The sequence below is a fragment of the Dasypus novemcinctus genome, chromosome 5 (assembly GCF_030445035.2).
Source record: "Dasypus novemcinctus isolate mDasNov1 chromosome 5, mDasNov1.1.hap2, whole genome shotgun sequence".
Lineage (NCBI taxonomy): Eukaryota > Metazoa > Chordata > Mammalia > Cingulata > Dasypodidae > Dasypus > Dasypus novemcinctus.
Genome location: NC_080677.1, coordinates 121707295 through 121721231, shown reverse-complemented (window position 1 = coordinate 121721231; position 13937 = coordinate 121707295). Strand labels below are relative to the sequence as shown.

The window sequence follows — 13937 nt, the reverse complement described above, 5'->3', positions numbered from 1 at the left end:
AAAGACGAAGCAGTGAAACTGACAATCCCTTCAAGAAAGCTGACTTTGAAGATGAAAGGAAACATCAGGTCTCTTTGGACTTCCTGGTATCCTCATTAAGTCACCTAAAAGAATTCCTGTAATACATATTTAAAATACTATATATACTTTATAATAAGTTTCAATTAACAGTATTAATGTCTTCAGCTTGAGATACAAAATAAAATCATTTTGTAAATATTCATATTGATACCATTCTGAAATTCAATTAATGAGTCATGGTATGTCCCTTCTGGGTTTCCTTTCACAGATACCCCAAAGGAAGTCAGATCACTTACCACTCCAAATACATCTGTCATAGTTCCTTCTGTCAGAAAGTCTGGTCAGTCAGCCAAAATACCATTGTTTTTTCCACTGTCACCACAGGGTATATGTTCTGAAAACAGAAAGGTCAACTGTCTAGTGGCACACTATGTCAGTCTCAACACTTTATCCTGGAAGCTGGAGTAAGGAAAACTCCATAGTTCCTATTTTCACTCTTCATTAGATTGGAAGAGCTCTTGGTGATGAACCACTTCAACTCATGCACACATGCAAACACACAAGGTAGTTTCTCTACAACAAACCTATAGTACAGCCATAGACTTGTTTAGCCATATGCTATATCCCCTTGAAATTTCCTTCAAGTGCAGATGTGCTCTTCTGTCTCCCTTAACTCTTCAGTAATTACAGTTTAGGACAGACTCCATTGTCTTGGGTAAGGCAAATATAATACTACATATTATATTTCCTAAAGATTTAAGCTTCTACTTTAATATCACGTGAAGATTACCAAAGTCAAATCTCAGGTTTCCTTTTTAGAAAACCTTTCTCCTTTATTTTTAAGGGCCAACCTGGCTGAAGAGATACCAAATTTAATTCACTCAGCAGAGAATCTAATATCTTAGTCTATAGCATCTACATTGAAAATTACCATGATTTCATTTTTTCCAAGAAAAAAGTGTGGGAACTTTCCTTACACTTATGTAACTAGAAGGCCTTTACTGCTGATTTTCTCAAAACAGTGGGGGTTGGCTCCAGATGCTAATTGTTGATTTCATCTCCAGAACCTCTTCCTTTTTTAAAAAAAGAAGGTACAGGGAATTAACCCAGGACCTCATACATGAGAAGCAAGAGCTCAGCCACTGAACTACACTCACTCTCCAGTTAAGAATTGGTTTTTTCATTTGTTTGTTTGTTTTGTTTTTAGGAGGTATTGGGGATCAGACCCAGGACCTCGTACATGGGAAGCAGGTACTCAACCACTTGAATTACATCCACTCCCCCTCAATGACATCTTTATTAATAATTGTCATTGCAGACTGTTGACTTTCGAGGCAAGATTTTTTGCATATTGTAATATCAAAAAAAACATACTAGACTCCAGAAGCCTGGAATAAGAATTTGGATCTTTTTGTAGATTTCCTTAGAGGATTTGGCAGCAGTTGACAACAGTGCATTACTCAGAACTCCTTCCCCAAATTCTCTATAGACATGTCATTGTCCCCTAATTCCCTTCTCCTCATTGATGGTATTTGAAAATTTTGTTTTACTTTTCTGTTATAGTAGAAATTTTGCCTGCAAACCAAGTGTACTAATTCTATTAAATTAATCCAAAAACTCTCAATTATTATTCAAAGTTACTAAATAATAGTTACCAATTCTCTGAGCACCTAAGCACCTAACATAGTGATCATAATTGATATCCAGTAAATGCATGGATTTCTTCAGGACAGTAACCCAGAGTCTATTAGTTATTAAGCTATTACTAGAGGAAATACGGTTTTATAAAGTCAAATTATTTTATAAAGCTCAAACAAAAAATATGCCCATCCTTTGATTCACTTATTCCATATCTGAAAACAGCCTAAGGAACTCATGTGTACAAAGATGTATGTGTTTTATGTTCATTGTGGCATTGAGTGTGTCAGGAGATACCTGGAATGATAACTGATATTCCAGTGATGAGTTACCATGCTAATAACATTATAAACATTATCTTGCTCTTTTCGTACAATTCTATGTGATATTTCCTCTTATTATCCTTAATTATAGGTGAAGAAGTGGAAACTTAAGGTGATTAAATAAGTCAGCCAAGGTAACCCAGCTAGTGACTGACAGAACCAGCAATTAAACCCTGGACTAACTTAAAAACCCTTGCTCTGATCCACTACATTTCACTGGAAGAATAACAGTTGTCCAAGATTGATAAATATTTCATTTACTTCTATAACTGAATTATATGCAGATATTAAACAACATATTACAGAAATGTATATTTTGACACGATAAAATATTTATAACAACATTGGAAGAAAAAAGATTACAGAATATATATGATCACATTTTCAAAAATAATGAACCAGTATCTATTGATCTCTCTCTTTTACCTACCCACCTGTCTACAAAGACTTCAGCCAGAGATGTTCACAGTGACTATAGCTAAATGAGCGGACCTATGGAAATTTTTTTCTTATTTTTTCTTGTCAATGTTTTCTAATTATTTTTGGTGGACACGTAGCATTTACAGTAGGGAAAATGTACTAAAAGGAAAATATCAAATTTAATATGCAAAAAAACTTCTTAATGATAAGAATTAAGTCTTATTCATCATATTTTCCTCCCCACCTTGAACCCCACAATCACCACAGTTGTTGTTCTTAAATCATATGGAAGGATACATTGCCTTGAGATAGTCATAATCCTCACATAGTCCCAAAGGTAAGTTGTTGATGTCAGAAAGGAGTTCATGATAAAGGGGATGGGACAGAGCTGCATGACTGTGAATGAAACAAGTGAAACATACCAGGACTGGTTCACTAATATCTGGAACTTCAACTCTATTTCTTTCTAATTTTTTTAATTGTTGACGTAATTTCAGACTTAAAGAAATGTTTCAATAGTAAAAAGAATTTCCAGATACCCTTCACCTAGACTCCCATTTGTTAACATTTTACTATATTTGCTTTCCCACTGCATTTCAAAGGGAATCCAAGATAAAGAAAGCATGGGTCAGTGTGTAGGTGTTTTATTTTCCGAATTCTCCTAAAAATGATCCCCCGGATTAGAATCCCCCTGGTGGGAAGCTTCCTCTTACTGAAAGTGTAGATTCGCTTCCCCTCTTTACTCCTCCCACTCCCTTTGCTAAAAGCTCAGAATAGGAAGAAGTGTTTGCCCAGGAGTAATGCCAAGACAGAGAGACTGTCGAGAAGGAAGGACATTGCCTGAGGAGAAGGAACCTATTCTCAGGAAAAAGGGCTCTCCCCACCACACCAAGCATAAGACCACAAGGAAGACCTCCATCCATCCAGCCTTTGAGGGAGAAAGCAGGTGAGTCTGTTGATCTGTCCTTTCAGTATGAATGGTTGGTCTTCTCAACATCAGGACCTTCAGGGACACCTGTCTTTCCAGTAAGAGACCCCTGATAGAGTCTTTTGAAAACTGAGACTTTTGACAGCTGGAGTCAGTATGGCCAAGACTAGACTGCAGATTAAGACCATAAGGAGCAAGGCTGATTTCAAGGGCAAGTGTTCTCAAAGCAAGGAGAGGATTTCTTTCATAAGACAGAATTTAGGAAGCACAAATGGGGATGTGGCTGAGGACTTGAGCTGCGATGTGGGTGAAGGAAAGGAGGTATGCCAAGTTGAAAGGCTCCCAACCAGCACAAGACCCTATCTGCATCCTCATCATGTGCTGGGTCTCCTCCTTGTACCTGCCTCACAAGCCCTTAGAGGAGTGCTGAGAAAAGGATTGGAATGTATTCTGGTGAAAAGAAGACATGTCCTCAGGTTCTGATGGTGTCCTGCTCTGATCCCTGTAGGTTCCTTCACCTCCTTCACTATGAACTGGCACATGATAATCTCTGGGCTTATTGTTGTCGTGCTTAAAGTTGTTGGAATGACCTTATTTCTGCTATATTGTGAGTATTTGAGCAAGGTTGGATGTAAAGATTAAGTAACCAACTCTCTTCTCCTGAGGGGTCCCCAACACAGCCAAGGCTAACTGACAATGCCCTTCTAAACTCCCCAACATCCAGATACCAGGTTCCTTGGTCTACCTTAGAAGTATAGAACTGACCGCAGTTCCTGATGATTAGAGCCTCAGACACAGCTTTTTTTTTATGAGAAAACTAGTTGGGGAATCTGAGGCAAAGTACTTGGCAATGTTAAGTTGGTAGTTAAACCAACTTATTTTATTGGTAGCTAAAATTTGGAAATACTGCCTGCTTGGTCCAATGATGAGGCTATGGTAATAGCTACATTACAATTAATAATATCTAACAAGGGGAGAAATTTCTATGTACACAGAAATTAATTCATCCAAATGCTTAGAAAAAGAGGTCTCAAGTCACAGCAATTTACGGCAGTTGAGCAAGTATTCTCCAACCCTAGAAGCCAAAGGAGAATATAAATGAGGAAGGAAATGTGCTTAGGAGGCAACAGTTGAGTAAGCTGAGTCTTGCTTATTACCCAATCTGAAGGAGCTATTCCCATCACGTCATTGAACAGGAAAGAAATATGAATCAATGAATATATGCACAAAAAACATATACACAGCTCCATTGACCTGGAGTGTATAATATGAAAAGCTCACTATTTCATATTAATAACCGTGGTGGCCTAGAAGGCTCTGAGGTGATATTTATTTGTATATTCATCTGGGGCTGAACCAACAGCTGCTTTCTTTGCAGTTCCACAGATTTTTGGCAAAAATAATATCAATGTGATTCCCACGATGAGCTACAGAACAGGTAAATATACATGACAGTCATGCCTCCATCCTCCAAGTTCTTATGTGCCGAATTCTTGAAAACCTTTCCCAAGGCCTCCTTTCTCAATTATTTCTTGCTCATAAGGGTCCATAAAGATCTTATTAATTCCTTCCTTTTATAGATGTAGAAATCAAGACTGGGTGGAATTTCTGAGCCTTGGTTTTTCTCCTTGGTATAGAAATGATTTGTACGGAATAGTTTAATGTAAGGTGAAAGTACTTTATAAACTCTGAAGCGTATTCCTATAAGGAATTGTTGTAAAGAAACCCATACAAACCAAGAGCATATTATGCACCACTTTGTGTATGTGGGTGTGCAGTAAGCACTATGCTACACCAACCACAGAAAAATAAAAACAGGAGATACTAATCAATCATCACCTTTAAAGTTTGAAGGCATGATGCCAAAAGCTTGGCGGGGGAGGGGAAGGTAAAGAGATGAGTGAGGTTAATGTTAATGCATACTGGTGCTAAAGCCTGTTCCAGCTGGCTACAACACTTAGAGCTAAGTAATAATGAGAGAAGAGCCCAACAACTGTCTACCAGGAATAGGAATTTTTACACAGGGTTTGGGACACGAAATATGGGAAGCACATCAAAGATGCTATTTGGAGCCTGGAGCAAAAGTACTCTAAACAATTCTTTGGGGGTAACTATTCAAATGCTATATATAAGAAAGGAATGAGAGGGTTTCCCTCTAACACTAAATTCTCCCACTACTCTTCCTTTCTCCTGTTATTTTCTAAGCATTTCACATAAAAAAAAAAAGAAACGTGTTCTAGAAATCGGGGCATAGGGCATGACAGACAATGGTGGTAGCTAGACGAAAGCTTCAAAGAAAGAAAATAAATGGAAAGTTCTAACACAGAGTGGCCAGAAGCCCCTTGTTTTTTTTTTTTAAGGATTTATTTATTTATTTATTTCTCTCCCCTTCCCCCCCCCCCCACCCCCCCCACCCCGGTTGTCTGTTTTCTGTGTCTATTTGCTGCGTCTTCTTTGTCCGCTTCCATTGTTGTCAGCGGCAGGGGAATCTGTGGTTTTTTTTGTTGCGTCATCTTGTTGTGTCAGTTCTCCGCGTGTGCGATGCCATTCCTGGGCAGGCTGAACTTTCTTTCGTGCTGGGCGGCTTTCCTTACGGGGCGCACTCCTTGTGTGTGGTGCTCCCCTACGCAGGGGACATCCCTGCGTGGCGGGGCACTCCTTGCACGCATCAGCACTGCGCATGGGCCAGCTGCGCTCGGGTCAAGGAGGCCCGGGGTTTGAACCACGGACCTCCCATGTGGTAGAAGGACGCCCTAACCACTGGGCCAAGTCTGCCGCCCAGGAGCCCCTTGTTATCACCACTGTCCAGAAACAAAGAGTTTAATATTTCACATAAATAGTCAAAGGACCCTCAGAGCTCCTGCTCTGATGTTTGTGTTTTACTCGTCCTAAATCTATCTTCATATTCTATTTTATTTTCAGTCCCGACAATTTTCGGGAGCAGTACTGTCAACTTCAGTCCCACAAGGAGCTATGAAACACAAGGTAAAGTATATAGGTATAACATATATGATATGAAACCTCCAGGTTTTATATCATTGAATTCTTAGAGACTTTTCCCATTGCCTCCTTTCCTGTGGAATATTTTTGCTCAAAAGGGTCATAAAGACCTTGTAATGTATTCCTGTCATGTTATAAGCAGGAAAACTAACACAGACTAGGTTAAATTACTGATCCTCCATTATTCCTCCTGGGTTGGGGATGATTTGTATACATGTAAATATTAAAAGAAACCCATGTCCTCCTACCTTATGACTCTGTTTCAGAATTTGCACTCTAAATCGTTAATTTCATACTCTCTTTTCTTGGATCCTTCAGTCTGCCCCAGAGGTTGGGAATTTCATCAAGGGAAATGTTTTTTCTTGTCCACCACTGAATCATCTTTCAATCAAAGCAGGAACTATTGTATAGCAGAAGAATCAACTTTGGCAATTGTCAACACTCCAGAGAAACAGGTAAGGGCATGAGGGCATGGGTGGAGGTGGTGGAGCAATTTGAATCTAGAGTTCTGAACTTAGAGGGTGGGAGACTCTTCTTAATAGCAATGGTATGTGTTCCTCAAATTCATCTCAGCCAGAGAAATCTATATTCTGTGGTCTTTCCATAAGGCACAGCAGTGGGCTGGTTTCCGGGGGATAGGCCTAGACATTTAAAATACAGGGACCAAATGAACTGATATGTATAAAAATTCCTCAAAAACTATGGAATACATCATCGATGTGAGACAATGCATCATCCCAGTCTGTCTAATAAATGAAAGAAGATGCAAATTAAATTAGTAATATGGAAATCAAAGGAGTAATTCATAGACCTGAGATTATAGTTTATTTTAATGATAACAAAAATATAAAGAGCTTTAAATCTATTATCTCTTTTTATCCTCACAACAGCTCTAAGAAGGAGGTATCATTATCTACATTTTATATATTAGGAAACTAGTGCCTAGAAAAATAATGTGACCAAACTCATATAGATATTAAGTGACAAAACAGGAATTCAGATCTCTCTGACTCCATAACCCATTCTCTCAATCACATTTAATTTATAGTTAGCCCTCCCTCAAATCTATAAGCATTTAGGGAGTGCTAGGCACTGTGTTATATATACTATTACTGGCTTTTCTCCTCTCCATCCTCTTGCCCCTTCTCTAAAAGTCCTCTGGCGATTCAGAACGATTTGAAAGAAGGCCTTTATCCCTGAATCTTGGCAATACATATCCAACAAAGGAGAGGGACCAGAATGCCACAGATATTCTAGGGCTAACTGACCATATGGGAAGGGAAAATAAAGTAGAAGAGCAGAAGCAAGAGAGTAGGGAAAAAAAGAAAAGGAGGAAGAGAAGAGGAGAGCAGAGAATGGAACAAGTAAAGGATGGCGTCTTTTCCTCTAACCTTAAGTCTTGGTGCATCTCAAGTTCCTTCATGGGCTTTCTCCACTCCTGACACCCTATGCCTACCCCAGAAAAAGCTCATCACACCAATGGTTTGCTGATGATTCTCAAGTCTTCATCTTGAGCGCAGTCTTCTCTTCTAGACCAAACAATATACCAAATTCCACTTTGATGTTTCAAATGTACCACAAACTCTATGTGTTCAATACAGAGTCAATGATATTTCACCTCAACTATTCCTCCTCTTGTATTCCCCAACCCTGGTGAGTAGTCATGCTACCTAGCATTGAATGCTGGAAGATTTCTTGGACTTCACCTTCTCCATTGCCTCATAAATTAGTGCTAACAAGTTCTGTCATCTCTATCCTCACAGCTAATAGTTAGCTATCACCTTGATTGTTTTACAATTCCTTTAACTCATCTCCTTAATCACAGTTTTGCCCTCTTCTTACGTGTCTTCCTCAGAACTGACATAATAATACCCCTAAGGTGGTAAACTGTGCCATTTTCCAAATTAACTTGGGTTAAAGCCCAGTTTTCCTAGCATAACATGTAAAGCCTTACAAAGTCAAGACTCTGCCTTCTTTCTAGGCTTGTCTTTGAATATACCTACCTTTCACCTCTGAACCAACCGTATTGACTGTCATATAGTTTCTCAAATGTTCCAGGTTGCTCCACAATCTGCTTATGGTGTTCTCTCTTCCAGGAAGTCCAACTCTGATCCACTTCCTTCCCTACCATTTGTCAAATAGTTAGCTATTTCTAAAATTTAGCTCAAATATCACTTTATCTATAACCTTTCTAGTAAATCCCAAATTCATGTGGAATTGATCACTTTCTCCTCTGTGCCTGTGCCAGACCTAGTACACATTCCCTGGTACTACGCCTGTGATACCTTACCATGCTGACGAACTGTCTGTGGTTCTCAAACATATTGGGATCACAGAATTTTTAAAAACGTGATGAAATCTATGCACCTCTTCCCATAAACACTATGTAAGTATAATATTTTGAATAAAACTTCAAGGCCTTCATACATTTCCCTGGAAACCTCATGGCTTCTAACTGTATTTAATGTTAAGAAGTCTTGTTTCAGACCATGAGTCAGGAAATCTTTTCTTAAAGGGCTGGATAGTATATGTTTTAGGCTTTGCAGATCCTAAGGTCTCTGTCACATCTACTCAGTTCTGCCATTGTAGCCTGAAAGCAAACACAGACAATATGTAACAAATATGTTACAATAAAACCTTATTTATGAAAACAGGCTGCAGCCCAGATTTGGCTCATTGGCCATAGTTTGCCACCCCTGCTTTAGACCATAATTTCTTTGAGGATAAATGGATTTGTTTTTATATCCCCAGCCTAGAATAGCAAAAGAGACATTTTTAAATGATTAATTCAACAATTAATAAAAATTAATGAGTGAAATGAGCTATTTCAGGGAAGAGAATTTGGGGAAAGTAGGAACTAAGGCCATAGGAGATAGAAAGAATAAGACTTGGATATCTACTTCTTGTGGGAGGAATGTGATGAGGTCGGGGAAGACTCCAGTGAACTTCCAGATTTCTACCTTGGGTAGTTTGTGATTCATTAATTTAATACAGAAACTAAGATGTCTTAGATTAGTGTCAGTTTAAAAATGGCAAGTAAACAATTATTTTGCCTTGGATTATCTGCTTTGGCGACATGCTTTTAAATCTCCCCAACTTTATTTGCTTGAGAAGTACGAAGAAAATATAAATAAAGTTTACCGTCACTTGATCTGCCCATATTTGAAGGTGAAATTTCTGACAATGAAAACAATCCTACACAGAGAAGCAAGTCAAATAAAATAGAGATGTATTTGAAATGACCCTGATTCAGATGCTACAGCTCTCCTTCCCCTTCATTCTCAAAGTGTGGTCCCTGGAGCACAGCTAAGCCATCACCTGGGAATTTGGTAGGGATGTAAATTCTTGGTCCTTACACCAGACCTACTGAGCCAGAAGCCCAGCAATCTGTGCTTTAACAAGGGGTCCAAGTGATCTGATGTTCTCTGAAATTTGAGAACTACTTCAGAGTTGATGGTGCATGCCAAGGATAGCCAGCCCCAGAGTCCTCTACCAGCCTTCCTTACTTCCAGAGTCAGATATAGTCATGGCCCTGATGACATAAGGGAGGTAGCAGAAGGAGACGTGTTGAAAAGTTTTTATTTCATTTTTAATTTCTAGAAATTTCTCCTGGACATAGCTGGTGCTGAGAAGTATTTTATTGGCTTAATGTATCAGCCTGCAGAGAAAAAGTGGCAATGGATCAACAACTCTGTGTTCAATGGCAAGTACGTGAAAATTGCACATTTCCCTGGGAATCTTGGTTTGTTCAAGAGGCCAGACCTAAGACTCGGTGGGTTTGACCTGGAATAGCACAAAGGCTATGACTTGGTTCTATTTTAAATTCATATCCTTCTTTTAACCCATCTATTTCCAGAGACAAATTTTTATAAACTTTTATTATGAAAAATATCAAATATTCATACGTAGAGAGAATATTGATATAATTCATTATTTTCTTCAAACCAGGATCCAAACAAACCCTACACATAGCATTTGGTTAATATATCTCATAAGGTTCTTTTAACACAAGCATCACATTTTATTACCAAGTCCCTATAAGTTTGCCCAGATGTGACTTCTTTATATTTCTTGAAAAAAGGTTGTAAGCAATTTGTCTGTGCCTTAGAGCTATGAACTTTCAACTCCAAATTCCTGTTTCCTACAAATCCTTCCAAGAAGATAAGCATTGGTAGGGAGCATAACATTCCCAAGGTACATATGCCAATGTTGAATTAGACAGAATCAGTACCCTAACAACTAACTTATCTTCCCCAAAGATGGGTAGGGGGAAAATTGGTATTCATTCCATGTCTATTGAATGCCAGGGATGGTGCTAACCAGTTTACACATATTGTTTCCTGCAGTAATTATAATGATGCTTTTTTTAAAAAGCTTTTATTTTTAATCTCCACTAACAGAGGTTTCAAAATATACTGAGTACTATAAAGTTGCTAAGTGTTAGAGCCACAATTTGATCCCATATCCACTCCAAATCTCATGGCTTCTCCATGAAACCACACTCTTGCCAGTCAGATTGAAGGGGATCCAATGACAAAGAAATGGGAAAAGGGCAAGATTACCTTCACAAAGATTTTCCTAAAGCCAGCTGGTGCCTAGGAAAGAAGGAGAAATTTCTTCTCTCGCGTTCTGTATCCCTGCTGTAAATATAGTTCACAAAGTACTTAAACATTATGTCTGTAAGCAAAAGGGACAGCCCATGAAATATTTTTGACCAAACACAAGAATGAGTGAATCCATAACAGCTCTCAGCAAAGTTTACAGGAAAAGTTTAGAGTTGGATTTGAGGATAGAAGAGGGGAGAGTTAATTGGAAGAGAAGTTCTGGTTCAGGAGATGTGTGTGCAGACGTAGTCAAACCACCAACCTTCCCTGCACATCCCTATGAAATTCTCACTCTGGAATCAGGGAAGCACAAAGTTGAAATGAATGGTCTTAACCACTTTTTCTTTTCCCATTTCTAGTATTACCAATCAAGATAAGCCTTTCAACTGTGCGACTCTAGGCCTAACACAGACATTTGATGCTGCATCTTGTGACGTCAACTATCGCTGGATCTGTGAGAAGAATGCCAAATGATGACAGTTCTCTGTAGTCTCTGACAACAAATATACTTACAGAGACAGCAAAAGAGAATATTTACAATCCAGACCAGTCCAGGAAATACAGAATAAATGTATCAGTTATCCATAGGTTACTGGCAGAGTTCCCCTACGAATCCTTGGGGCTAAAACACTACCCCCTCCACAAATACACTCACATACACACAACTGAGGCAAACGCTCCTTTCTGAGCCAGCAATTCCTAAAGATCTTTTCCTGTGGAAGTCCCTTTTGGGATGCACAGAGACCATTTATTCAATGATTCTTTCATTCATCTGTCCATTCGTAGAGGTCTCTGCCTGTTTGGGGAGATGAGCTTCTGCATTTTGCTTTGGGGAACTGGATGTTAACTACCATCTCCAGAGACAGGATTCATTTTAAGGAGACAAATCACCTGGTATAGAGATGAGGTCTGTTTCTACAGAACTTAAACCTTTTGACTGATTGGCAGGGTTTAGCCTATTATCAGGGTTTATTTTGTCTTCAGAGCACATGTCCATACTACCAGGAAGAAACGTCAGGCTCAGAAGGTGTGAACATTATTTAGAGAGGAGCATCTGTGATTCCACCTCTGTTCCCAAGATACCCCCATTCACGTGGGCTTCCTGGGTGCAACAGCAGAGGCCCTGCTCAGTCTGAATTGAGAGCAGGCTTAGAGAAGGGCTCCTAGAGCTGAGATGTGAGCAGAGAAAGCATTGCCTATGGTAATGGAGAGAGGCCTGGGCAGGGAAGTAATCTGTTTGCAGGTCTCTTTGAAGATGATCAAGGTGACTAAGCAAACTGGATCTCTGTAATTCAGCAAAGCTCTGAATAAACACTCCAGATGAAAAATTTTCTTGGTGCTGGCCTTAATTTCCCTTATAACATATATAACTCCTTTGCAACCAGAATTTGAATGAGCAGATTCCATTCATTCTACATGTTTTGATTGCCTGACCTTATTTATTGAGTATATTTTAAGAATTTGGGAAAGACTCTTGTCCCAAAGGTCACAATATACTCCTCCCTTCAGTTCTAGACAGATCTTGCTACCACATACATTCTTCTGACCCAAAGGTTCCACAGCTTTTCACTGCTTGGTATGACACTAGCCCAGGACTGGTCCAACTGACCAAGCAGTAGAGAAAGAAGAGGACTGCTCAAGAAACACTGGGTGGGGCATGGAGTGGGCATATAGTGGAAAGGGAATACCAGGGACAAACGGAAGTCCTATAAAGGAGGAAACAAGGAGTTCATTTGACCATAATGGAAGAAAGGCAGGAAAGAGGTAGAAAGTCCTCAGGTATCTTGGCAGTTCTCTGCACTCATAACCTAATATCAGCAACATACCCTTCTCAGTATGTGAAAAGGAAGAATGCTTTGTGAATTTTTAGCAACAATAACTGCCATGAGGAAAAACTAAAACTAATGAGAACTGTAGTCACCTAAGTAAACCGTTTACCATGTATGTAAACAACATACCACAAAAATGCTTATATACATGAATGTCAGTCTAAATTGAAGTTTTACTTTTTATTACAATACTAATCCAAGCTCCTTTATTCCTATGTTTCATGGTTTTTTAGTTCATTAACATAGTCACTTAGAATTTTTAAAAATGAGATAATACATTAGATGTTAGAAATTGCAAAAAGTAAGTTAACAGAAATATTATGTGTTTTTGGGTGGGGTGGATAGTGGAATTATATTAGTACTCTGTGGCTATATAAGTTTTCTAATGGAGTTAGGAAAGGACAAGAGCTACATTTGAGGAAGAAGGACAGTGTGAGTCTGTGATAGAAGAATTCTAGCCAACTGTAAGCCCCAGAATTCAGACAACAGAAAGGAAACTGCAAAACTCCAGTTTTGCAAAGGTAGATTGCAGTTGCCACACTTCCTATTTTAATGATGGGGTAACTGCCTAGTTTTATAGTCAAGAAATGCAAATGTTTTAGACATTAATAATTTCCCTTTTAGACAGCCCAAAATTCCTCCAAGATGAAAGAATACTTCTGCCCAACTTCTAAAATAAGCCAAATAGACTTAAATGGGCATGGGAGTATGCAGGGAATATGTCACCTTTGGTTTAAGTTCATCACTAAGGGGTTGCTGGATCGTTAGAAGTGTAGGAGAGTGTTGCCTTTGTTAGACAGTAGTGGTATGGTGTTGTGTTTTTTTTTAAGCAATAGAATTTCAGTAAACCATTGGATTTGAATTCTAACCTTGTGTAGATTTCTTACCCTTTCCATGCATTTGTTTCTTTACCTATAAAATGGAGTAGTAATACCTGCCTCACAAAGTTAATTTATGTGTTAAATAAGATCATTTCTATCTAGTGAATATAATGGCAATACCTCAATGGTGATAAATGACTGGGGAGCGCTTTGTAGAAGATTTGAAATTAAGATGGTCATCAAATATGTGGATCTGTAACTTGTTGGAAGTCGAGCTTAGGCAAGGCACTTAATTTCTCAGAACTTATTAACTTATATACAAGATGGAAATAAAAATCAAGCCAAAAAATGAT

At 38.7% G+C, this 13937-nt stretch overlaps 1 protein-coding gene across 2 annotated transcripts; it reads left to right on the top strand.

Annotated features, from left to right (window-relative positions):
• The first annotated feature begins 3194 nt into the window (after positions 1 to 3194).
• On the top strand, positions 3195 to 12262 carry CLEC5A (C-type lectin domain containing 5A). Of its 2 annotated transcripts, XM_004460417.3 has the most exons (7): positions 3195 to 3348; positions 3839 to 3937; positions 4709 to 4768; positions 6253 to 6315; positions 6649 to 6785; positions 9931 to 10037; positions 11294 to 12262. In XM_004460417.3, exons 2-7 carry the CDS (start codon positions 3859 to 3861, stop codon positions 11406 to 11408), a joined length of 561 nt encoding a protein of 186 aa, XP_004460474.1. In that variant the 5' UTR covers positions 3195 to 3348; positions 3839 to 3858; the 3' UTR covers positions 11409 to 12262. The 2 variants fall into 2 exon arrangements, with proteins under 2 accessions (XP_004460474.1, XP_004460475.1); XM_004460418.3 differs by lacking the exon at positions 4709 to 4768.
• Positions 12263 to 13937: the final 1675 nt, after the last annotated feature.

Coding starts and splice junctions, on each gene's coding strand:
- CLEC5A (XM_004460417.3), top strand. CDS start 3,859: ATGAACTGGCACATGATAATCTCTGGGCTTATTGTTGTCGTGCTTAAA. Junction 6,316..6,648: donor AAGGAGCTATGAAACACAAG/GTAAAGTATATA, acceptor TGGATCCTTCAG/TCTGCCCCAGAGGTTGGGAA. Junction 10,038..11,293: donor AACTCTGTGTTCAATGGCAA/GTACGTGAAAAT, acceptor TCCCATTTCTAG/TATTACCAATCAAGATAAGC.